This window comes from Protopterus annectens, chromosome 3.part1, assembly GCF_019279795.1.
Source record: "Protopterus annectens isolate FY-2018-M chromosome 3.part1, PAN1.0, whole genome shotgun sequence".
NCBI classification, from domain to species: domain Eukaryota; kingdom Metazoa; phylum Chordata; order Ceratodontiformes; family Protopteridae; genus Protopterus; species Protopterus annectens.
The window spans coordinates 1367419443-1367446581 of NC_056732.1; the positions used below are offsets into that span (position 1 = coordinate 1367419443).

Consider the following 27139-nt stretch of genomic DNA (forward strand, 5'->3'; position numbering starts at 1 on the left):
CATTCTATAGCTATGTCAAGAATCTCGATGGCAACACCCAGATCTACTCTGAGTTACAGCACAAAGGCTAGAAAATTACAGAACCAACTGATATTGCCAACATCCTGGCAGATAGGTTCAGTGCTAACTTTACCCCCCTCTCACCCCCTAAAGTGCCCATATCTATACAGGAAGAATGCAGAGTACCTGTAATCACAACTACGCAGGTAAAAGCTGCACTCTCTAAAGCCAAAAACACAGCATCCATGGGACCGGACAACATCCCAGGCTGCGTTTTACACGAACTTCAGAACAAACTGGCTCCCCACTCAAGCCCCATGTTCAATAATAGCCTCGCATCAGGCTTTGTGCCCACTGAATGGTGCACAGCAACAGTTATCCCACTCCACAAAGGGGGAGCCACTACTGATCCCAGGAACTATCGACCTATTAGCCTGACGAGCCTGGTCTGCAAGGCCATGGAACGTATCATCATGGAACTCATAAACAAAGAAGACATTGGTAACCTCAAAACTCTGGGTCACACCCAGTTTGGGTTTGTGAAAGGCAAATCATGCCTCCTGAACCTGATTGACTTCTTTGAGGCAGTCACAAAAGCAGTAGATGAGGGTAAGGTGGCTCACACACCATATCTTGACCTTGCCAAGGCTTTCAACACCATCCCCCATTCTGGAATTATAACTAAACTCACTAAACTAGGTATAAATTCCTATGTCACAAAATGGGTTGCCAACTGGCTCACTGGCAGAACCCACACTGTAAAAGTTGCAGACTCCAAATCTGACCTCAAAGCAGTGACAAGTGGGGTATCCCAGGGTTCCGTCCTGGGACCTCTCCTGTTTGTTATCTACTTCTCTGAAGTACAGGCTAACACAGAAGGCCTCTGGCTAATGAAGTTCACAGATGACTGCAAACTAGGAGCCATAGTCAAGTCCCCAAATGATGTGGACATCCTACAGAAGGGCCTCCCTGAGACAGATGCCTGGTGTCAGAGCCATGGCCTCAAGCTCAATGCCAAAAATTGCAGTCATCCCCTTTGGTAAAAACTCTGTACCCATGAACTACCACATAGGCAGCAATCTACTTAACACTGAATGCATGATAAGAGACCTTGGGACCCAGGTGGACAGTAGTCTCTCCTTTGTTAGTCACATCACCACAGTAGTCAGGAAGTCCTTCTACATGGCACACCTCATCATAAAAGGGTTCTCATCCAGGAAAAAAGAGGTCATTGTTCCCCTCTACTCGACACTCATTAGACCCATTATAGAGTACAACGCCCCTTTTGGAATTTACCTCACAAGACATCTGCAGCAGCTGGAAAGGCCACAGAAGTACCTCACAAAGAGGATTACTGGCCTCAAACAAATGCCCTATACTGACCGCCTCAAAAAACTCCAGCTTTACTCCATAGCATATTGCATACTCCGAGGTGATCTCTGCCTAACATATAAAGCTATGTCAAACCCAGAGCTGTTGGACATGCTAGACCTAAAGAAATCCCATTTCCTCCGAGCTACACGCTCTAGGGACTTAAACCTTGTCACCACAATAAACAGGACATGCTGGAGGGATAAATTCCAATCCCAGATACTTCCCATACTTTGGAACACGCTACCCATCTATGTCAAGCAAAGTTCTTCATTAGTACTCTTCAAGAAAAATCTTGATGAGTGGATGGGAAATAGGAAATACACCCCGGTGATCACTTCTGTGTCTCTACTCGACAGTGGCACAGGAAAATAACTTTCTTGGGTGGCATAAGCCAGGGAACCTTGTTGGCTAGGCTTACGTAGGCCCTTGGTCCAATAGCCTAGTACCTACTTATGAACCTATGAACCTATAGTTCCATTATATGTATATCTATCTATCTGTCTATCTATCTATCTATCTATCTATCTATCTATCTATCTATCCACATACACACACACACACACACACACACACACACACACACACACACACACACACATACAAATGCACACACAGATGCACACACACCATTTTCATATTCATTATATTATAGTACAGTATAGTATAGTATCACAGAGTATGGCACAAAATAATACAGTTTAGTATATTATTAATATAGTATGATCTTCTCAGTTTTGAAACCCAGTTTGCTGTCATTCCACTTGTCATCTCATCCCACATTTTATGAAGTCACTAACAACAAAATGTAATCAAAAGTATACTGTAAGTATACTGTAAGCCAAAATGTGGGGGATTATTATCTGTAAGGCAAACTGTTACCATAACATTCAGAAGTGCCAACAAAGGGTTACCATAACATTCAAAAGTGCCAACAAAGGGAAATGTTATCATTTCAATTATTTAGCTGCACAGTTAAATCAGGAAGTGTTGTTTATATTTATGCTAGCAGATTACTTGTTGCTTATAAAAGACTTGAGACTCGACATCCCCAAAATTACAATTTCACTTACTCAGTGAGTGGTCCATAAGCAAAGTTTCTCTTATCCCGATGTTCTTTCCAAATGGCCATGTCATTTCTCATAGGATACTTTCCTTCTTGTCTCAGGAGCTCCTCCAACAGTTCAGCATTTGCTACACTTATGCTCTTATATGGGCCAAACAATGACTTCCACATAGGACCATACATCTTCTTCTGAATTATCTGCAAGATTGTGTAAAGGACAGTGAAACACATTGAAATATATCACTGATGTATATAATACCTGTCTACCATAAATTGTGACAAACAAGTCTGGAGTTTACAGTAAGGTCACATTACAAAGGCAAATGTCATCTACTAGTAAGCCAAAGTCTTTTTTTCAGATAAGGAAATGGTTTTAATATTTCACTTGCAATTATCAGGTGTATATACTGTTCAACATTTAGAACATTTTTGCAGTAGTCTAAGTTGTCAGGGTTCTGCCCTAGTGACCAGCTAGTTTTCAAAGCTAAGGGCACCTTCCACTCACTCTATCTGTTCAGAGCTTGAGGGAAGCTCCAATAAAAAAGAAACATTTAGAACATCAAAAGATTCAGACCTTTTTTTGCTGCTGAAGAGCAATTCTTCAGAGGTACCTGTGAAACTGTCAGTCAGTTAGCAATCCTTCATGGCTTGGCAGTTAATTTCCAGTTGGGGAAAAAAAACTTCCACTATATTTTTCTGAGGAAAACTGACTAAAATAATATGTTTGCTAGGAAACTTAATGTTTTGAGACTGGTGTTGCAAGTCTAAGGGAGTTTATATTAAATAATTATGTGAACTTATGCAAAAAAAAAAAAGGTTCTATTTTTTTGACAGAAATTTCCTACAGGATTTTTAAGTTTGGGTATTTTGGGCAGGATATTGTACTTGTGTGAAACTGTCAGTGGTTTACTTACATAAGTACCATTTGTTTGTGTCTTTAATTTTTCTTCAACTTGTACGTGCACTTCTATCTGCCTTTGCAGTCTCATTCTCAGCTAACATATGGAACAGCTACTGGTCTCTCTGTATTTACCCTCCACTGTCCACAAGAAGAAGAAGAAAGTTGTTAGTGAGTCTTTGGGTATCAGATTGGCTCTTGTTGGCTCTTGTTGTCTATCAGCGATTGGTGGATGACTCATCTGTGTCCTCAGATTGATCATATTTCTCTTCCAATCCTGCTGGTTGTATACCTACAGCTACCAAAAATGAGGGAATGCCACATTCTCTGTGACTGTAGGGATGCCCTTAGTGGGAAAGGGAGAGACACTCTTTTGGGTCTCATGAGAAGGGATGGGTGAAGATTCTACACTTAGCTGGGCTAGGGAATCTGAATATGGGATCAACATGCCTACTATGGGCCAGTCATTGTCCAGGGAGTTTCTAAGTAAAAGGAAACACAGTAACAAAATCTCACCATCTCGTGTTGGCAAGAGAAGACTTGGTGAAATTGTTAACTCATTTTGTCCTTTTTCTTGCTTTCTACTTCTTCAAGCAAGAAAAGAAAAAGTGTTCCCTTTCTTTCTGACTTTGATTTCCAATCAGATGAGCAGACATTGCGAGGGTTGATTGCACTTCAGGAATGTAGTCTCAATATAAGCAGTCTGCTTCTGAAGAAAGTGTGGCTTCAGAATTCCATCTTAAAGATTTATCTTTTTCTGAGACTTTATTTAGGATGAAAGACATTTTTTTTCAGTGGGAGTAGAATGAAATTTCTGTTGCTCAGAAAATGTATTATGATTTATTGCAGTTGGATATGTCTTAATCTGTAGCTGTTTCTCATGTTTTGTCTGCTTTACAGAATGTTTGTTTCAGTACTGCTAGTTTGCCTTATAGTCAGTCTCCTGCCTCCAGAAAATCTGACAGGTTATACAGGGTACATCAGACTCATAATTATTTGTTTTCCAACACTAAATCAGATACAGTAACAATTTCTCAATCTACAACTCCTTCTGCTAAACAGATTACTGTTGTGAACCTCAGTACCTCTGTCAAGGACAAAAAAGCCTTTGACAAGTTAGGGAAGAAACTATATTCTTCTGCTATATTAGCTTTCAGGATATTAAAGTGTCAAGCTCATATGCTAAATTTTTACTTTTCATGTTTTAGAACATGCAGTTAACCTTTCATCCTCTGAAGTTTAATGCATGTTTAACATCTGTTTATCATGTTACTATGCATGTTTATGAAGCTGATGATTCTTCTCCTGGATCTGCTGTTTCTGGGTCTTTAATGATAAGATTGGCTTGGCTTCTCACTTTCAAAGCTTTCCTAAAGATGTTAAAATTGAAATTTTAAATTATCCCTTAAACAAGAAAGTTCTGTTCAGCCCTTCAGCAGCAGAGATCTCAAAGTGTGATGAAAGGGGAATGTTGATTCTATGGTGATTCAAATATTTCACCCTTCGTTTTTAAAACAAATAAAACTTTCCCTTCCTCCCTTTTTCAAAAACAATTTAAGCAAAAAGGAGACATTAACAGGAGGCTAAAAGCAATAACACCAACACTCTAAAAAGAAAGGAAATGCATCTTAAAATCAAGGACAGTCCTCTCAGTCAGCATAACTATTTGTGCTTTCAGGCCTCACTCCCACCCTGGAAACCCCTCCATATTCCTGAAGTCTCACTTTCCTTTGTGGTACCAGACTGTGACAGACAACTCCTAAATGTGATTCAACATTTATTTATTTATTTATTTATTTATTTATTGACATTTGTTAACCGGGTTTGTCCAACTGGGCTTATGGCCCATTTTCAGTGGAGACCCGAGGAGAAAAGCTCTAGTAGTACATTTTAAACAAGTACAATTTTAAACAATATTGATATAATAGCAGTTATAGCAAAAAGATTCACATATGTTGGGTTACATGCATAAAGTTAAAGTTGCATTAAAAAGAAGCTAAGTAACAATTTTACATTGATATAGTTCAATAGGTCAACAATAACAATTTTTTGTTTGCATAAAATTATGCAAATGCATAGTAGACACATTGGAGAGAGAGGTGTAATGAGGTACTAAGTATGGTCCTTTTGAGGGTACATAAAGGGAAGGAAGACTAGGTAGGGTCATGGCAAGGGCAGGTTCTGGAATTGAGAAAATAAGCTTTTAGTTCATTTTTAAAGTGTGAGGTGTGGGAGATTGAACGTAAGTCAAGGGGAAGTTTGTTCCAAGCATGGGCAAGGGAGTGTTTGTAGAGTAGTTTGCCTACTGACCTATTTGGGTGGTAGATATCAAGTAATTGTTGGTTAGAATACGGAGGGTCCGGGAGGAGATGTAGATGGAGACTAAGGAAGATAGAGATGGACAGAAGGAGGGTTTATAAAGAATAGAGTGTAGCATATGAAATTGATAAGATAGCAGAAATTGGGGAAGTTCAAGCCATTGAAGAGAGTTTAAAGAAATGCAGTGGTGTGAGTTGTATGGGGAGTTAGTAATGAATCTGGCTATTTTATGGTAAGTCTGTTGGAGTTTGTTTATAGTGGAGGCCTGGATATTAGTAAGAACTGGGGCGACATATAAGAGAGAAGGGAGGAGATGTGCCTGGCCCAGGGTAAGTCTTGATTCAGGGGTTAGGAATTTTTTGTTCCGATATAGCAGATCTAGTTTCTGGTTTGTTTTTTTATACATTGGAGTATGTGTAGGTTAAACTTTAGTTCATCATCGATAATGGCCCCTAGGAGTTTTGTGTGGGTGTCAGGTTGGATAGTTGTATTGTTAGAAGATGTAATAAAAAAGGAGGTTTTGTGATGAGAAAGAGAATGGGGAAGGGAAAGTAGGATTTTGGTCATTTTGGGATTTAGGACGAATAGGTTGTGAGAGAGCCATTGTTCAGCGGATAGTAGGGCCTGTTGGGTCAGGGAGTGTAGTTCAGGAATGTTATCTGAGATGGATATAAGTGTGGAGTCATCGGCATACTGAATAATGGAGGATTCTTTGCATGAGATGTAAAGATAATTGGTTGTTGTTGTTTCTTTCGGCTTTTCCCGGTTAGGGGTCGCCACAGCAGAACTCCAGTCCGCTAATGATTGGTAGTTGATTTTTACATGCAGAGTTACCAGCCCTGACACACAACCTTCAACGAAGGTATGCCCATTCATGCATGTCTCCACGCAGAAGACGCTCTAGCTGAGAATCAAACCGGACAGCATCTTACTGTAAGGCGACAACGCTACCGCAGCACCACCCGTAAAGATCATTGGTGAAGATGTTAAACAAAAGGGGCCCCAAGATGGAGCCTTGGGGAACACCAGTGGAGATGGGAAGGAAAGGTGAGGAGGATGAGAGCCATTTGACAGATTGTCCCTTGCCAGATAGGTAACTATTAAACCAGGGAAGTGCAGGGGGGAGATTTGTGAGTTTGGATAATAGTAGAGGATGAGAGACAGTATCGAAGGCTTTGGAGAGATCTAGGAAGAGACAGAAAATGAGTTTATTGTTGTCTAGGGCCTCTGCAATGATATGAGTGAAGGAGAGGAGGGCAGTGGTGGTGCTGTGGTGAGGACGAAATCCATATTGGGTAGGGGTAAGTAAGTGGTGTGTGAGGAGGTGACTGAGAAGCTGTGAGTGAATACATTTTTCTAATATCTTAGAGAGATATCTTAGAGACAGAATGGCAATAGGTCGGTGGTTTGAGGGGTCAGTGGAGTTTCCACCTTTATGAAGAAGGATAGTGAAGAAAGATTTCCAAAGGGTGGGGACAGTTGATTCCAAAATAGATCGATTAATTAGTATGGATATAGGATAGGCAATTGAGTCAGCAGCAACTCTGAGGAATGTAGGAGATAGATTGTCAGTGGAAGGAGAGCAAGGTTTTAGCTTGAGTAGTAGAGATTTGATGTAAGTAATGGGAACTAGCTCAAAAGAAAACAAAGTTGTGTTAGTGGGACTTGGAGGGGTGGGTGTCGAAGTAGAGTTTGGCTTAGATGTTACCAGATTTTGGATGGAAGAGATAACGTGTTTATTCAGGATGGTAGCTGTTTCCTGAGAGGACGAGTTAGGGTATGGGGAGGGATTAGAGGGCTTTCCAGGATAGAGGATGTTGTTGAGAGTTGACCAAAATTTTCGAGGATTGGATTTGTTGTTAAGCTGAGCAGAGCTATAGTATAACTTTTTGTCATTAGTTGTATGTTTTTTTGCAAGGTTCCTCAGTTGCCTGTATTTTTGAAGAAAAGGTGGTTATTTAGTTTTAGTCCAGGTTTTCCAAGCACACTCTCTTTGTTTCATAAGGGACCTAGTCACTTTGGAGAGCCAGGGAGCATGGTTTGATTTTACTCTGATCTTCCTAGACAGAGCTAAGGAGTTTAGAGTATTCATGAAGATGCTATTGAAAGTGCTTACAGCATCATTTAGGGGTAGGTGTTTTAGGATGGACCAATCTATGTTGTGGAGAATGGAGTTAAATTGGGATGAAATGAAAGTCGATAGTTTTCGACATCCTTTGATAAGGTGGGGTTTAGGAATATGGGAGTAGTGTCTTAAGATGGTGGTAGGGAGATGATCACTGAGGGAGTCAGGGAAGGTGGTGGGATTGTGGTATTGGTGGGGGTTAATTGGTAAGGATCCAGTCTATGATGGAGCTGGAAGTGGAATTTTTATGGAAGTGAGTGGGAGATGTTATAAGTTGGTGTGTAGGTGGGTACTGAGTTGGGGAGAGTCAGTTGTGAGTTTGGACCAATCAATGTTGACATCACCAAGGATAAGTGTCTCATATGGTATGTTGTGGGAGAACCAGGATAGGATGTTTTCAAGAATGGGCAGATTGTTACCAGGAGGAAGGTAGATAGAGGCAATTGCAAGTTTTTTGTGGGGATTCAGATGGCAGTTAAGGATGATGATTTCAGCTGGGAGGAAGTCAGGAATTGGGGAAGGGTATGGTGAGAGGTTAAGGTTGTTTGAGTAGAGGATGGCCACGCCACCACCTTTTTTTACAGGTCTATCAGATCGGAAGTTATTATAACCTGGTGGGAGTATTTCACTATTTCAGATTTGTGGCTTGAGCCAGGTTTCAGATAGGGAGAGGATGTGAGGGGTATTGAGAGCTATCCATGAGTGCAGCTCAGTGACTTTATTTGCTAGATTCTGAATATTCAATGAGTAAATAGTTAAGTATTTGGATGATTGTTGTGACTAAGGTTGGTGACTGTTAGAGGAGTAAGATGGGGGCAGTGTAGTGGTAGTTTTGGGGAGAGAAGAGGGTCCAGTTTTGGGATGGATATCTCCAGAACAAAGTAGGTTTTTAGTGAGGAGAGAGTGTGTAGTAGATGCCAGATGGAGTTTGTATAGTTTTAACTTAGCTTTGTGGGAAGGTTTAAAAACCTGTATTATGGATAGTTTATATAGACTTGAGGTAGAGTTAGTAAAGAGATTAGGGGAGATAGTAAAAGATGTAGTAGTTGGATATATGTTGTATGAGTGAGAAGTTGGTGAACATAGGAGTGGGTCAGAGAGATTGGAGTGGTAAGAGGTGGAGATAGAGAGAATAAGGAGTAGTGTAGAAGATATTAGAAAATAATACATGTTGGAATAAAATATGGTCAGATAGAGTAGGTAGAGAAAGTGGTATAGACGAAGTGGTGTTGACAAGATTGACAGATTAGTAAGGTGGTTGTGGCAATAGGCAGGAAGTGGAATTGTAGTGGCTAGTGGGACAGGAAGGGGAGGGATAGTTAGGTATAAAGGTAATTGTAATGGGGTGGGTGGGAATGAGGGTAGGATAGGAGAGCGAAGTGAGCCCGAGGGTAGCGAGGGTGAACGGAGCAGGGCTAGCACCGTGGTCAAGATGAAGTCATAGAAACAATCAGAAAAAGATAGTGAAAAACTAGCTTGAGAGACAAGGATATAAAGTTTCTAAAGGTATAGTCACCAGAAATAAAATAAAAAGAAGTAAAATATGAGCAGAAGTAAGCTTACAATAGGACACTGGCCCAAAGCTACACAAGTAGATTTACTTAAAACAAACCCAGTGTTGTATGGTTAAAATAAGCTACAATAGAGATGGGCTTTGGAGAGGGAGAGAGAGGTATTACTAGCAGCTAAAAGCAGGGCAAAAAATAAAAAAAACATTAATACAAATAAAAAAAAAACATGGGTACAGCTGCCAATGGAAATCCCTCCCATTCCAGGGGATTCCTCCTTGCCCTGTGAACCAAGTCTCCTTGCTTCCTCCCATTCTGCATCAGATGCTTGCATAGGGAGTAATGAAACCAGTGCCCATATTTCAGACTGGCAAATAATTATAGAAGGATTTCTCTGGCACCCAAGAAAGAAGGATCATGGAGGCCTGTGCTGGACCTTTTCTTTTAAAATCTTTTTGTCAAGATTCCATAGTTCAAAATGTTTCTCCCTCCCTTATCTAACTTTCATGGTAACACTAGACATAAAGAATGCTTATAATTACATTCCAATTGCCAGACTGTTCCGCATTTTTTTAAGTTTTCTGTGACTGGCTTACATCATTAGTTCTATTGTCCTCTTTGGACTTTTCACTGCACCAAGGGTAATCACAAAGTGCCTGGCTCCAGTAATTGCTTATTTTCTATATCTGCATGATTACATTTACTTTGCAAACTCTTTCTACAGCTTCCAAAGTGTCTCTGGCAACTGCTCAAAAGCTTTTACTGTCTGGGCTTTCAAATCAACTTATAAAAATCTTCTGTCATCACTTCTCATAGAATTTTATTCTTGGAATGTCTGATACATTCTTTCTCTGGGAAAAGGTTTTCATCTTCCAGACAAAGTAGAGATGTAGCAGCAGTTCTTGCTGAGTTTCTCCACTCAAAGCAAAGTAAATGTAAGGGAATTTCTCAGGATACTGAAGTATATGGCATTAATGATTCTCATGCTTCTCATAGTCAGACTCCACATGAGAAATGCCTAGTGGTATCAGTTCATTGTCTATATTTTGGTGCCTTTCTACCCCAATATTTATGGCTTTGGCCAGCTTTCTTGCTTTAAGAGGTAGCGAGGTCTGTACAGGCCTGGTGTAGGAGGTGGTTTCTAAAGGGGTGAAAGTGCAAACTCGTTGGAACCCTCAAGACATACAGAGATACATAAATGTTGGAGAGATGTTGGCAGTGATCAATGCTTTAAGAGCCTTAAATCATCTCTATTTCCCAGGATATTTTCAAGTTTACACAGACAATACCACAGAGGTGCTGTACATAAACAAGGGAGTACCAGATCATATCCTCTTTGCAGGCTGGCTATGATAGCCTGGGAGATAGGAACTCAGCTCAAGTTAACTCTGCAGACTTCATATCTTCCACATCTAAGCAGAACCAGGATAGGCTCTCACAAATGGAAACGTCATCCTGGGATCTTCCAAATAATTAACTCAACTGTGGGAAACATCTGATATAGATCTGTTTACCTCCTCTCAGAGCATGCAACTAAAGAAATTCTGATCAAGGATTCCTTGTAAACAGGCTTGGAAGGCAAACGCCTTTTCATTCTTATGGATAGAAATATTCCTGTAGGCTTTTTGCCCTCCCCACTAACTTCAGAGATCTTCTGAAGATCCAGAATAACTCCTCAAAATAGTGGTGGTGATTCATGTTTGGCCCATGCAGCAGTGGTTCTCCCTTCCTTTCAATCTGGCCAAGGGCAATTACCACAGGCTTCTCCACAGAAAGGATTTCTTCACACAAGAGAGGGGTTGTTTAGTACATCCTAACTTGAAAACTTTTCAACTCACTACCTGCATGATAGACTATTGATATATTTTAAGCATGTTTTTCTGAGGAAGTGCAATAGGTACTAAAGTAGGTGAAAAGAATGCTACTAGAAAATCATATATGTGCAAGTGGAAAAGATTTTCTATTTGGTACCAGTCCAAGGGCTAAAACCATCTTCAGGCCTGTCTGCCTCTGGCTCTTGATTATTTGTGTGACTTACTGTCCTCAAGTCTTTTATATTTCTCTGTCAAGGTTTATTTGTCTGCCATTTCTGCTTGTTTGCTCTTAGACCACCCCTTCTAACCATCTTCAAGTTAAACAGTTTTTGAAAGAGGTGCTACATTTATTTATTTATTTTATTTTATTTTATTTTACATTTTTTGACCGGGATAGTCCGAATGGATGCATGTCCATTTTCAGCGGAGGCCTGGGGAGAAAAGCTCCAAGGTAAACAGAAACATTAAAAACATGTTACAATGATAATTTTGACAAAGAGTACATAAGCAAACAATAATAAACATGTTCCACATGTTAGAGTTAAACCCTGGTGAAAGCCAAGGGTAAATTAAACAGTAGCTGATTAATAGATTTTACACACAATGTAGAAGAGAGTTAGCCAGGCTTGATACAATGACATAGCCAGTTTAGTACCAGATGTTTTTTGAGTCTAGTTTTAAATTGACCTAGGGAGGAGAGTAAAGTAATGTCAGCTGGAAGTGAGTTCCAGGATCTGACTACAGAGTTTACAAAGAGAGAGTCACCAGCTGGATTGTTAATTTTGCTTGTCTAAATTAGTAGTCTGTTAGAGGATCTAAGCAGTCGTGGATTGTGATAGGGGGTGATAAGATTTTTAAGTGCAGGAGTATTATCTGGATTATAAAGGATTTTATAAGCCATGATCAGTTGGTTATACGATAACCAATGGTAATATGATGGACTCTACCATAAAATACATTTTTGAATTACGCGACACTAGATATCAACCTTTGTTAGGTAACAATTCTGGAAGACAAGAGACCGATGCAACTTTAACTAAGGGGAATACAGATTTGATTTCTAGTAAAAGGTATCAAAAATCATGCGTGATACAGTACAATATGGCAGCTAGCTTCATTAAAAAAATTATATGTGACTCATGGCACTTAGTATTTAATGATGCTCAAATTATAAAAGTAATAGGTACGAAACCCAATTTTGTTTTTAAAATGGGAAATAATATCAAGAAAATGGTGGAATACAAGAAAGAAGTGAAGACGGACAGAAAAAATGTGACAAATAGAAGTTTAAAATGTGGTACATGTAACCAATGTAAATACATGTCTGATGAACTTACAATTAATTTAAACAATGAATTAAAAAGTTGTGTTTATAGTAAGTTAGGAAATTGTAATAGTAAACTGGTAATTTATTTAAGCATATGTCAGAAATGCTCCAGTTTTTACGTTGGTAAGATTGAGAGACATTTTAGAAAAAGAATTTACGACCATATCTATAGTATTAAAACAAAAGACATGAACAATGCATTATATAAGCACATTTTTTATGAAGGAGAGGACCATTATTTTAAATTTATCATTTTAGAAACATTAAAAACTAACCCCAAGGGAGGAGATATTAAAAGTCTATTAAGCTATAGAGAAGTATGGTGGCAAATTTATTTAGATGCCATGACCACCCCCACCCAGGTTTAAATGACCATATTTCGATTAAACCCCTATTATACCCTATAACTAATAATTAATTCTAACTTTAATACATAAATTATTCAGTATCACAGCCCCCATACAAAGTTTAGATTTTATATAGATTATATTTATATATATTTTTTAACATTTTTCATTAGTCAATAACTTTTAACATTTTTTAACATTGTGATAAAAGCTACTTTGTAATACCAGCATTATTATATTTCACATATTTTTCATAAACTTCATATTTTAAATGTAATATTTTATATTTTTATTCAATTACTGTGTATTCATACATTTACTGCATCGATGCAGAAACATTTTTCTTATTATAATTCATTTTTCATTTTTTATTTTTTGTTCATAAATGTAGTTATCATTGTCAATGAAGTTTTATATGATGTCTTTATAGAATAGTAGATAGACGTTAACTTAGAATATTATTTAAGCATTTTGATGTATTTATTTATAAGTATTCACAGGAAGTAACATGATCACATTGTCAATATTATTTTTAGTACAACATTTCATAACATGAAATATTATGTATAGTACCAGTGGCAGCTGTAGAGATGAACGTTTTAGACTACTTGTATTATTTTTTATTATTTTTTATTTCTTTATTTTTATTTGTATCATTAACGTTACGTAAAGTGTGGAAACACAGTGGTGTCACTTTAAATATTTGAATATGTGTTGGCGCCAAAAAAGGCATTTAAGGGCTTGAGTTTAATTGTTTTGTGAGTTCTGAGGAAGCCCTGTAATGTTGGGTGAAAGCGCTTAACTCTGGTTATTTTCTTTTGTATTTTTACAATAAAAACAAGTGATTTATTTTATTTTGGTCATTAGTTCGTTTGGCTACAGCATCGGATCACCGCGTTACAAATTTGGGCACTTATAGGTGTATTCGCAGTAATTTTTTACGGGGTTATACTGAATTAGACTTAGTTCAAGCCAACCAAGCTGGTTAAGATTGATGCAATGATGTGTCCTAAAACGCAGCCCAGTGGCAAACTTGGCAATGTGGTTATAGCAAGGTGAGAGTTTGTTAAGTTCAGTCTTGTTTATATTAGAGAGTAGAGGGGATGCGTGCAGAAGTGTTGAGAGAAAGTGAGAGCGAGCTATGGCAATTTTAGCTGGAGGGGTTAGGAAGGCTTTTATTCTGTAAAGTGACCATAGTTTTTTATTGATGGTTTTGATTGATTGGTTTACATGTAGGTCGAATTTCAGATCGTTATCTATAATGACACCTAGTAGTTTTGTAGAGGGGTCAGGGGAGATTAATGTGCCATCATTTGCATTTATGGTAAAGGTAAAAGCAGAAGACCTTTGTGTTGGTGAGAATAACAGCATTTTAGTTTTTTTGGGATTTAGTATCAAATGACGTTCAGAAAGCCAGTTTTCTATAGTGTTAAAGGTGGACTGGGTAGCAGACCATAAGTCTGTTGGAGATGTGGTGGAGCATATCAGGTTGGAGTCATCAGAGTATTGGATACAGCTGACTGGTCGTTAATGAAGATGGAAAATAGCAGGAGCCCTAGTGTAGAGCTTTAGTTTTTTTGGGATTTAGTATCAAATGACGTTCAGAAAGCCAGTTTTCTATAGTGTTAAAGGTGGACTGGGTAGCAGACCATAAGTCTGTTGGAGATGTGGTGGAGCATATCAGGTTGGAGTCATCAGAGTATTGGATACAGCTGACTGGTCGTTAATGAAGATGGAAAATAGCAGGAGCCCTAGTGTAGAGCCGTGTGGTACTCCAAGGGTGTTGGGTAGTAGGTTAGAGAGCTTGTTCTGCTAAAGAACAGCCTGCTGTCTCCCGTTAAAGTAGGATGTAAACCACTGAAGGGCCTTAGTATCTAGACAGAATGTTTGCAGGGTGTGTATTAAAAGTTGGTGGTCAACCATGTCAAATGCCTTAGAAAGATCCAAGATGAAGGTGGAGGATATGTGATTGTTGTTGCGATTATGGTTTATGGTGTTGGTGAAAGCTAGTACGGCTGAAGTAGTGCTGTGGTGTGGACAGAAGCCATTTTGGGTATCTGCCATGAGGTAATTCTGGATTAGGTGGTGCATGAGTTGTCTGTGAATACATTTTTCCATAATCTTTGAAAGTGGAGAGAGTATGGCTATTGCTCTATAACTGGATAATTCAGTAGTGCTGCCTTCTTTATGAAGTGGGATTACATAGCATATTTTCCAGATGGTGAGAATTCTAGCTTCTGTTATGTTTCGATTAATTAGTATTGATACTGGGTAGGCAATAGCATCAGCTGATTTTTGAAGGTACTCGGCAGGGAGTTGATCAGCAGAGAGTGTGGTGGGTTTTAATTTTTTGATCAAGGTATGGATAAGTGACGTGGCCACTGGTTGGATGCTGAATGAGAGTAGGTTTCTAGGGGTGGTACTTTCAGGACCAGGGGAGCTAGGAGGTAGTTGGCTTGCTAGGGCTTGAATTGTCTCAGTAAAGAATCGGTTAAAACTATCTGAAACATCCTTGGGGGTTTATCAATGTTTATCAATAGTAGCAGCTGGGATGGGGGTAGACGTTTGTCCAGGATGAAGTAGATTATTTAATCCTGCCCAAAACTTCTGAGGGTTGTTTTGATTTACTGTCTGCAAGTTGCAATAGTATTGTTTTTGTCTTGTAAAATGGACTTTTTGGTTTCGTTCCTAGATTTCTTATATTTAATTTGATCTTGGGGGTCTTTAGTAGAATGTCATAAAGCCCATAATATGTTTCTACGGGGAATTTTGTGTCTAGACTCTTTAGAAAGCCATGGTGCAGTTTTTGCTTTAGTCTCTTTGAACAAGCAGGTGCATACAAATCTAGGATCTCAAGAAATTTGTTATTAAAGTATACAACTGCCTCTTCTAAGGGGAGGTGTTTTAGAATAGACCAGTTACATGAGTTAAGTTCTTGCCGGAATTTAGTAGGGTTAAAGTCTTTTTTGTTTCTAACTTTTCTGAGTAAGGGTTGTTGGGGATTAATGGCTTTGTGCTTAACTATATAAGTGAGAAGGTGGTCGCTTAGGTCGTTGGGGAGGGTACCGGCAGTTTACATATTCATCCACAAAGAAAGCAGGAGTCTCCTCCTTGGGATCTTAACATTGTACTTGAAAAGGTTACTTTTTTCCATGTGAACCAGCTCATCTGGCTAAACTGAACATGGAAGACTGTTATATTCATGGATCATACTTCTGCTAGGAGAGTTTCTGAGTTGCAGGCTCCTATGATGAGTCAACCCTACCTCATTTTTCCCAAGCACAGAGCTTCTTTGAGAGCTAACCTTTCTTTTATACCTAAAATAGTCTCAGACTTTGCCATAAGCAAAAAATTAACCTCCCAGTCATCTTCCCTGAACCAAAGAACATGGGAGAAAAGATTCTTCATATTTTGGATGACCACAGGCAGCTCAGATGCAAATTAGACAAAATACAGTCCTTCAATAAAGCTCATCAGCTGTTTGTCTCTTAAGAAAGTAAAAGGAAAGGGCAAGCAGTGTTAAAGCATATTATTTCCATATGGTTGTTTCATGCTATTGCCTTCTGATGACACACACATCATAATAAGTCACTTCCAGGCAGGGTTAGGTCCTATTTAACAAAGGCTTTGGCTTCTTTGGTGGATTTTTGGAAAGGGGAGGACTCTTGAACTATTATAGAGACAGCAAGTTGGTTCACTATAGATACTTTTACACAACACTACAAACAGGTCTCCAACAGGTTTTGCTTAGGCAGTTCTCCAGAGGCTTCTGGATTCTTAGTTATTTTTTCTTCCTTCCATATTAGTTTCTAAACTATGATAATTGATCCAAATATCTTAAACTACTGCAACAGTGATGGGAGAAAGTAAACTTAACATAAACATAGATGTTCTAATAGATCAGCCCTTATTTTGCTGTTTTTCCTTTTGCATTGTTAGTGTGTGTGTGTGTGTGTGTGTGTGTGTGTGTGTGTGTGTGTGTGTGTGTGTGTGTGTGTGTGTGTGTGTGTGTGTGTGCATTTTACATATATATATATATATATATATATATATATATATATATATATATACACACACACACACACATATATATATATATATATATATATATATATATATATATATATATATATATATATATATATATATGGATCTACTTTATATGTTTGACACTTCACAATGCCGAAATTCATATGGCTGAGACTATATGATCGACATTTGAAATTTCGAACATATGAAAACCAAAACGAAAAAAACAACAAACACTTACCTAAACACATCTAGCAGGGGGGCAAGCACCCCTGCACCCCCAATGGGGGGCTCCACCCCCCCACACTCCCTGTAACTTAAAAATACCAACTCCGAGATCGCACTACAGTGGAGGAATGGAAATCTTTCCATTTCTCACTATACGGAGATGCCGGTTCCACATTGTCTGAATTTCAAATGTCGATCATATGGTCTCGGCCATATGAATTTCGGCATTTTGAAGTGTCAACAATGTGAAGGGGACCTATATATATATATATATATATATATATATATATATATATATATATATATATATATATATATATATATATATATATATATACACACACACATATATTATATATACTCTGTTGGATTTGTTTCCTAGCATAATTAGCTATCTTGCCTCTCATTTATAGGCAAAAAACAATCACTATTGTGGGGCTCTAACTGTTTTTATATTGGACTCCCTTCAATTTCCTGATGTTTATAGCTCAAGGCAAGTGCCGTTAAGCTTTGAAAGCTGGCCGGTCACTTGGACAGGACCCAAGCAGCTAATGTTACTGTAGCAGTCATCTATTAAAACATACATTGTTGTGGTAAGTTTACTTACACAAATGTACACATAGATCAACTTTATTTGGTATCTGAAGATCTGTACCTCAAACCTTAACAGAACAGCAGCACTGTGATTTGTAACAATTAAGTGATGTACAATGTGTACATTGCAGTGCAGGAGCTAAATGATAATCTGTACAGAAAACTGAGTGGATCAGATTAAATAAATGTTCGTGGACAGCCATCAGGAAAAAAAAAAAGTGTTCCCAGGAGTGCATCCAAAAAGCACTGCTGTAGTATTACATACGCTAACAACATTTTAACAAACAAGGTAAGCAATGTATGCAGTCTGTATCCCTTTTACTTATGTTATCTGTATCTTATTTACTAAACAGATCTACAAACAAAGACTTTTACAGTTTCCTGGAGAGAAGAAGAGGTAACTTCATTAAAGCAGGAGGAAACGTGTCCGATAATGTCAGGAATTCACATTGCTCATCCAGGCAGGTCATTCTGTACCATATTAGTAATAGAAAGTGGCACAGTGGTGCAGTAGATATTGTTATTGCCTCACAGTAAGATGTTCCCATTGGATTCTTGGCTAGGGTGCCTTCTGTGTGGAGTCTGCATTTCCTTCTTCTATTCATGTGGGTTTCCTCCGGTTTCCTGCTACATTCCAAAAACATGCAGTAATGGACTGGACATAGGTGAGTGGGTGGTGTGGAAGGCCTAACTAGCCTGTGGTTTAAACCTTGACTTCAAATATTTGCCACTGCTGAAGTCACGCTGTGGCCCCATGTGCAAAAAAGGGATGATGGATGGGGTAATTGAAGATTGTAGCTTACAAGTACCATAATGGTGCATTGAAGTGAATGTATATTCTGATTAGAAAGCAGATGAGCACAACTGGAACCAGTTCATTTTTAACAAAAAATTGCTTCAAAATCAAAAGGTTCCAGTAATCGGCTTTCAATTATTTTATTTGTTGTTGGAGTTGTGTGACTTGATTTAAATGCTCATCACCTCAAACAAATCATAAAGTGCATACATTATGTGGCAATGGTGGCTCTTGACAACCAAGTTCAGTTTACTGTCCATCTCTTGCACCTCAAGTAACAAACATGCTAACCTTTGCAGGCAGCAATTACATTTCCACAAACTAATGTTTGAAATAGGTCATAATTCACTCACTATGTTGTTTATAACCCCACCAAAGTCACATTCAGTGTTAACAAGGAGAGGAAGGTTTCCTATTACGCTAATGTCCAAAGCAAAGCTTTAAAATAAGAAAATTTAGTCTCCCTTTTTAAAATTTTGCGAAGTAGAAAACTACAAACAAAAACAAAAAACAGGAAGGAACACCCCAAAAATAGGGGCAACACAAAATGACAAAATAACAAAAACACTATTCGGACCACTGCCAAATGAGGACCACAGTTGCAGGTGAAATTGAATAATGGCATCATCAGACTCTGATGATGCCATTATTCAATGTGATCTGATATTAAGTTTAAATTCACTGTGGTCACCCTCATGGCAGTGGTCGAAAAAAAAACAGTATCAGAAATGTTTCTGATGCTGTTTTGATTTTTGTTTTTGTTGGTGGTTTATCTGGTTGATTTGTTTGGTTATTAGTTTTTAACAACATTGTTACAGTTTTCTGTTATCGGAAGAATTATGACATCCTTACAGGGTGAACTGACTGTATTGTTGCAGCAGCTGCCTACTTATATTCCCAATAACAGTGACAGTATGAACAGGGAAGGGAGTCCTACAATATATACACAGGTCAATGGTATGTGACTTATTCCAAATGTTCTGGGCAATGGTAACAGTCCCTTGAGCGGTTTGTTGGGGTTTACTGACCATAGTCCAAGAGAGGATGAAGCAGTTGATATTTCCTGGTGGTTACACTCTCCAAAATTTAATTTTGTTATACCAACAGAGCAGCCAATAGAATGGAGAACCTTGACTTTACCTTTTGAGAGGTTATTAAAGAGATACGGAATTTTACAATTAGATATTTTTTTTTGAAGAAGAAGAAGTGTATCTCTTTAAACCAGGTTCCCAGAGGCCTCCAGGTTTGGAAATACACAGCTGGGACAGAAGATGGTTCTTTGATACATAGTGAACTTTTAGCATTGTTCAATTAAACAGGAATGGAGTTAATGAAACTTTTGACTCATCACGGTAAGCGTAAGCTGCTCTAGCTCGATAGTGGAATTTAGGTTTTAAATGACAGTATTGTGAATGATCTTTTATTTCATTCATACTTGTCCAGTTATAATAAAGTATTTAATGATTTTGTTACTTTAGTGAGGCATAACCAGGAAAGGAAATCATGTAAACTTGAAAAGATTCACATGAATATATTGAAAAATGAGCTTACCCCTTGCCTAATGGTTTTAAAACAGCACCACAGACTGAGCATGGTGCTGGGTGAACAATTTAATCTTTGATATTGAATACGGTGGGATGTGCATTTTATTAATGACAACAATGATTTTTTTTAGAATATCCATATTTGAGGAGATCAGAGAAACTGGCTGGACACAGGTAACAAGATCAGGTTTAACAAGAAATGGCACAGCCCACAGGGAGATTGACAAGGAAGGGCAGATACAAGAGGAAGAAACAGAGCATGAGCAAGAGAGACAATTAAATCAGGTGGTGGTTTCACAAAGTAATTAGACATTGCAATTTCAATATTTCTAACTTTAGTGATGTCACTTTGTTACCTGAGCATTCTACTTTTTTAAAAAAGGGGTTAACTTTTGTTCCTAGTTTTAAAATGGACATGCTTAAGTTATTAATCCACTTAAAACTGGGTACTTTTCCGTTAACCCCCTACCATGCATTTTAGGAACTGTCGACCTAAAATTGTAATCTAAAATGTTTTGACTTCATTACAACCATAAATACAATAAGCTCATAGTACAAACTCAGCTATCACCAGACACTGACAGTACAGCTTTCAAAACTAATGAACACTTTCTTGTTCTTTCTTTGCTCTTCTAAGCATATTTAAGAATTTTCTGAATTCATAAATAAAGAAAGAACATTCTACTCCTCCCAAAGAACTTTCTCAAGTTACTTCTCAAGAATACCCACATTTATCTCAATGTAAACAACTAGGCTCCTCAAAACCAATCTAATCTTCCACATTTCTTCACATTTTGAAGACTTACATGTACTACCCAGGCCATTACCCATACTCAACCACAATATTTAATGCAGTCCTATACACTAAAGGCGCCGTAAGCCCACCCACACACAATTTTCTTTGTGTTTAAAATGCACAGGAAAACTTATAATGCTACAATCGCATAAAGTAAATGTTATGTTTGAAAAACATTGCAAAATATAGGTGGCTATTTCTTTAGTTCCAAATTATACGCATAGTAAAATCACATACATTGGCACACACACAAAAGTAAAGGTATCTACACATAGCTGTCAACATTCCATCTCCACATTATGGAGCACTACTTCTCGCAATGCAAAATGAATGGGCACAAATGTGGGATGCCTAACTAACAACTTCAACTAGAAAGCTCACCGGATGAATAAGGTGTTCTTTATAAGTTTGTGAAAAGTTATATGATTCAGTATTAGTCACTGTACAAATTCTTATCAGTAAAAGTGTTACAGACCTTTTCAGTCTGGAACTGCGAGGATCATGGAATTATTAAGACTCACAATGAGGAATATTTGACAGTTGCGTATATGCAACAAAAAACAACACAAACCTTAAGGTTACTACCATATCATAGTAATTCGTTACCAGACAGCTCTGTTAGAACCAACACAGTAGATTCTAGGAACAATAGATGTCAATCAACGTTAATTTGAGACGATAATTGCCTGTAAACATACTTAGGTTTCATACCCTTGAATCATCAGGAAAAGATGTCCCTCAAAATATACAAATTTTAATGAAAGAACTGCAAACAAAATTAAATGACTTGTCTATGATGGAGTAGGAAGTCGATAAACAAATAAGCCGGAATCAGGCAATGCAGCTCCTAAAATGCATGGTAGGGGTTTAATGGAAAAGTACCTAAAATAGTATTTGAGACAACTGAATCTGAGAATGCTTTTTTAGTGAGAATACTAGTATAATTAACACAAATATTTTGGGAAGGAGATGTACATACACCTCCCTTCATACCCACTGGTTTTATTATTTGAACAGATGTGTGAGCTTGGGTTTAGAAGCTCATTGATTAAAACTATTTTTGTTGATAATTTAAAGAAAAAGAGAGGTTGATTTTAAATGACTTAGTAACCAACAAGAATATTACAATTACAAAACTGAATAAGGATGAAGGAGTTGTTATTATGAATTAAATGGATTATGTTTTAAAAATGTATGACATTCTCATTGATGACACAACATATGAAAGAGTGTAATGAAATGAATGTTACATATGTGAAAACTGACTGCTATTTGATGTGTTTAATCAAGATATAATTAGACAAACAGAATTTGATTATTTATGGGCAGATAAATAATTAATTCTGACTATGTTCAGATTTCTACATATTCATAAGAATTATTTAGCCATTAAGACCTATTGTTGTGGCATAGGGGTCAAAGCTAGAACCCATAGTGGCTTTTTACTGATTTTCATTGTAACTACATTTTGATAAGCAAATGTCATATAATGTGTGAATCATGATACCTTTTGGAAATGTTAAAGAGCTTAGAGTATAATAAGAACATTTTGTTTATAGCCATTGATATCAAAAATGTATTTTCGGTGATCCCTCATTATGTGGGTATGAATTCTTTTCTGGATAGCTTAATTGATTATATGGATTTAGGGAACAGTACAATTAAATTGCTTTTAGATTTTATGGAATTAGTCTTGGTGAACAATTTCCTAATTTTTGAGGGTGAGATGCTCCAACAAATTTTTGTGGTGGTGATGGCTGCAAGATGTGAGCCCATTTAGAAAAAAATGGTTCTAGCTGAATGAGAAAAGAGATTTGTTCTTGTGCCTCATTTTTTGAGCCCATGGTTACTTATTACAGATTCCTGGATGATATTTTAGTTTTATAGAAAGGTGACCAAAGATTGCTATCAGAATTTATGGAATATTTAAATGGCACCACCTTTTTAAACAAAAAAAAACCTGCCTATAAGATACATGTACAGCAGATTGAATATTTAGATATTTGTTTATATAAAGATTTGGTTAACCATCATTTTGGCTTTACAATTTACAGAAAAAAGACTTATTCAAAAAATTAATTTCTACATTTTGATAGTTGCCACCCCAAATGTCAGTAAACAGGGATTGTTAAATGGTAGATGGTTCAGCTGTCCAGATTAGTAAGTGTTGGTGAGATATTTAGTTGTGAGATGAACAACTTGATTGGAACGTTTAAAGAGAGAGGTTATCTTTTGAATATGTTAAATAAAATCAAAAAGAAGAGATTTAAGGCTAGAAAGACAAGGTTTGCATCAATTTTAAGGAAGGGGTTTGACATCTAAGTGACAGAACCATCTATAGGTTCAAAGGTGGACAAAATGGGTGCTGTAATGATTTCTTATAACCATGATGCCGCTACCATTGTTAAAACCCTCTAGAAAACATGGAACACAGTGTTAACTCAGGAAATGAGAGAATGTTTGGGTGGTTCCCCACTGCTAGTGTGTGATAGGGCAAGGAACATAAAGGGATAGTTGCAGAATAATAAGGATTCCCAGGGTATACCCTTTAAATCTCAGATTAATAAATGCAGGGCATGTAAATTTTGTAAATTTATCAGTGATGAGCAATATATAATGGTATAAGTGTGATAGGGCTATTGCTTGTAGGTGTGAGCAATCGTGGGTGTGACTTCTTTAAAGGCTGGGCACTGGGCTGGCAACTTGACACTGTAAAAATTCACTGTCAATCATTAGCAGATCGGAATTCCGCTGTGGCAACCCCTAACCAGGAAAAGCTGAAAGACATGTTTTTTTAAAGAGTGATATCATTATAATTGATTAATTATGTTTTTGTATGGCTGCTACAGAATTGTTTTGATTTGGTTTAGGAGATTTAAATAAATTAAGGACTTTGGACATGACCCTGATGAAGCCTTGTTTTTGAGAAGGTGAAAGCACTAAGTCTTTATTTTAAAACATTTTGTTTATTTTTTTTTTTGGCTGATACAATTTCCATTTGTGATGCTGTTTTAAGTTTTGTTTTTGTTGGTGGTTTATCTGATTGAATCAAAACAGAAAACTACCCATCTAAGTTTGTGCAACACTCTATACATCATCACAATCACCATATCCATACTTATCAAATGGAGCTGCTCATTCTTATGCTGTCATAGCAAGCTTCACCCCTCAACCCAAATATGATTTAGTATATGCTCAGTAGTTTTTAAGCTGATTCTCCATTTTACAGTATTTGAATGTAATCCACAAGTGATGACAATGTAGTTAATTCTTAAAATTTTGAAACTGGCTTAATAAGATCTATAGAATGATCCTCTACAATATTTCTGTACAAATCTAAAACACACATTGATCCTACTGATTAACCAGAAAAATACGCTTTTGAACAAAATTGTAGAATAGTACTGGAGAACAGGAGAGTTAACTAATGTACACAGTTTTATTATTACGAAAGGTTTAATCTTTTCATCATAACAACTATTGACTTCTACAGAACTGAGTTCAACTCTATCAGCAACAATTTAAATACACTTAATCACATCACAATGATGTATGTGAAATATGTACCTTAATTATTGTATTCAAAACAAACAAGTGCCCAAAGATCTGTGGTTATATAACTTATTGAACAATGTGGAAGCATGTGGTCCCATCTACAGTGATTTGTGTGAATTTTTTCATGGAATAGGAAGTAATCTTATGCCTGTTCTCATTAAACATAATGACAATCTCCTGAGTTTCTTAAACAAAAAACGTCATGTAGTTAATTGACAAAATCTGTAATAGCTCTTCATTTCCTGGACATAAAACTGAATATCAGATAGCCTTCATGTCTGTGAACAGATTTGATGGGACTTCAAAGAATACAAAAATTAAAAGGAAATTCAAACAGACATGAAGACATGCACAGAAGACACCATGTATTCGGTACTGAAGGCACATGATACACACAAAAAAAAAAAAAACAGCTAAAGGACATCTGATGTGATCAGTTGTATTTCTGATAAAGTGGCATTTATTTAGAAAGACAGGTTCTAACCCAAAGACCTCAGAAGCCACTGGAGTTGGCCGAAAAAAAACACAGCTTGCCTCAAAAATGTACAAAGGCTATTTTTTCAACAACTGGAAAAATCAGGGTGTGTTTTTGTTACAGGGAAGCAGGAGCAAGAGAAAATCTATATACACTATTAATGATGTGTGGAAAAAAAACGAGTAAGAAGGACTGCACAGAATAGAGTATGATAATTTTAATGGATGAGCGAGAGATGATGGTAAATTAAATTACATATAAAAATTGATAATTTGACTGGAAAATTCAAATACAAGGTAATTAACCTAAGTTCTACTATTTTTTCTTCTAAGAATGAACTTAACTTTTTTCATTTTTGTTCATTAGATGGATGAAATTGTAGAAACTATTATGGCATTACACAATGGGACTGATTCAAAAAGGCTACTGCAAGGTGTACATAGGTTGTATATCTCGTGGTAACCATTTCTAATTCAGAGACATGGTGGTTTAGCATGAAGATGTGTAGCAGCATGGTATACCACTGATATTTGGTGCTAAATGTTAATGAGGTATTCTGGGGGAGTGGCCTATGCTCAATAGCCATGTGCTCTCCCCTGGAAATGCCTTTGTAAAATAACACAGGTGCCTGTATTAGTGAATGCAATCAAAAGCTTGTGTTCACCCATCACAGTAGAAGTAAGGGCCAGAAAGTTTATCAAACAGGTAGCATTCCTTTCGTGAGTATATGTGTATGTCTGTCTCTGCATGTGCAATTTTATATCTGCCTGGAAGGTAGCAGTAGGGCAGGAGGGTCTTAGTTAGGTGGTAGGGTATGTTTGCATTTGGGTGTGTGTTTGTGTGTATATCTATAAACAGCTGTATGAATCTATATCTATAGCTATATCTATCAATATATCTATATCTATCTATCTGTCTCTCTCTATATATATGTATATATATATATATATATATATATATATATATATATATATATATATAGGGGTTCCTATTAGAAGAATGAAAGTCCAAAATATGCCATTCATCGATGTGTTTTTTGTGAGATCGTGATACATTGAAGATCAGGAAATCTGCCCTTTCCTCAGTGTAGTGCAATCTTGGAGTTGGTATATATAATTCACGGGGGGTGCAGGCACCACAATAAAGATTTCGAAGTCCAGCGTTCAATTATATAAACTTTCGTTGATATAATATAGAACCTATACACACACACACACACACACACACACACACACACACACACACACACACACACACACACACACACACACACACACACACACACACACACACGCACACATATATATATAGCATAGGATGGTGGTTTGTAAGATGACATTGCTGATAAAGAAGAGGAGGATGAGTGTGAGGGCAGCACCAAGGATCAAATGGTGGAAATTGAAAAAGGGTAATTGTGAGGTGATGTTCAGAGAAGAGTTAAGACAGTCACTGGGTGGCAGTGAAGAGTTACTGAATAGCTGGGTAACTACAGCAGAGCTAGTAAGAGAGATGGCTAGAAGGGTGCTTGGTGTGACATCTGGAAAGAGGAAGGAGGACAAGGAGACCTGGTGGTGGAATGAAGAAGTACAGGAGAGTATACAGAGAAAGAGGTTGGCGAAGAAGAAGAAGTGGGATTGTCAAAGAGAGAGGTGGTGAAGGCTAAGGATAAGGCGTATGAAGAGTTGTATAAAAGGTTGGACACTAAGGAGGGAGAAAAGGACCTGTACCGATTGGCTAGACAGAAGGGCCGAGCTAGTAAACATGTGCAGCAGGTAAGGGTGATAAAGGATAATGAGGGAAACGTACTCACAAGCGAGGAGAGTGTGTTGAGCAGATGGAAAGAGTACTTTGAGGGGCTGATGAATGAAGAGAATGAGAGGGAGAGAAGGTTGGATGATGTGCGGATAGTGAATCATGAAGTGCAGTGGATTAGCAAGGAGGAAGTAAGGATAGCTATGAAGAGGATGAAGAACGGAAAGGCTGTTGGTCCAGATGACATACCTGTGGAAGCATGGAGGTGTTTAGGTGAAATGGCAGTGGAGTTTTTAACTAGATTGTTTAATGAAATCTTGGAAAGTGAGAGGATGCCTGAGGAATGGAGAAAAAGTGTTTTGGTACCGACTTTTAAGAATAAGGGTGATGTGCAGAGCTGTAGTAATTACAGAGGGATAAAACTAATCAGTCACAGCATGAAGTTATGGGAAAAAGTAGTGGAAGCTAGGTTAAGAAGGGAGGTGATGATTAGTGATCAGAAGTATGGTTTCATGCCAGGAAAGAGCACTACAGATGCGATGTTTGCTCTGAGAGTGTTGATGGGGAAGTACAGAGAAGGTCAGAAGGAGTTGCA

The 27139-nt window shown here is 37.6% G+C and overlaps 1 protein-coding gene across 1 annotated transcript in view; it reads right to left on the reverse strand.

Moving 5' to 3' along the window:
• Positions 1-27139, reverse strand: part of LOC122798461 (sterol 26-hydroxylase, mitochondrial-like) — a 934778-nt gene that overhangs the window by 689497 nt on the left and 218142 nt on the right. Inside the window, exon 2 of the mRNA XM_044067402.1 lies at positions 2445-2635. Coding sequence (XP_043923337.1) covers positions 2445-2635 — 191 coding nt within the window. The remainder of the gene's footprint in view (positions 1-2444; positions 2636-27139) is intronic.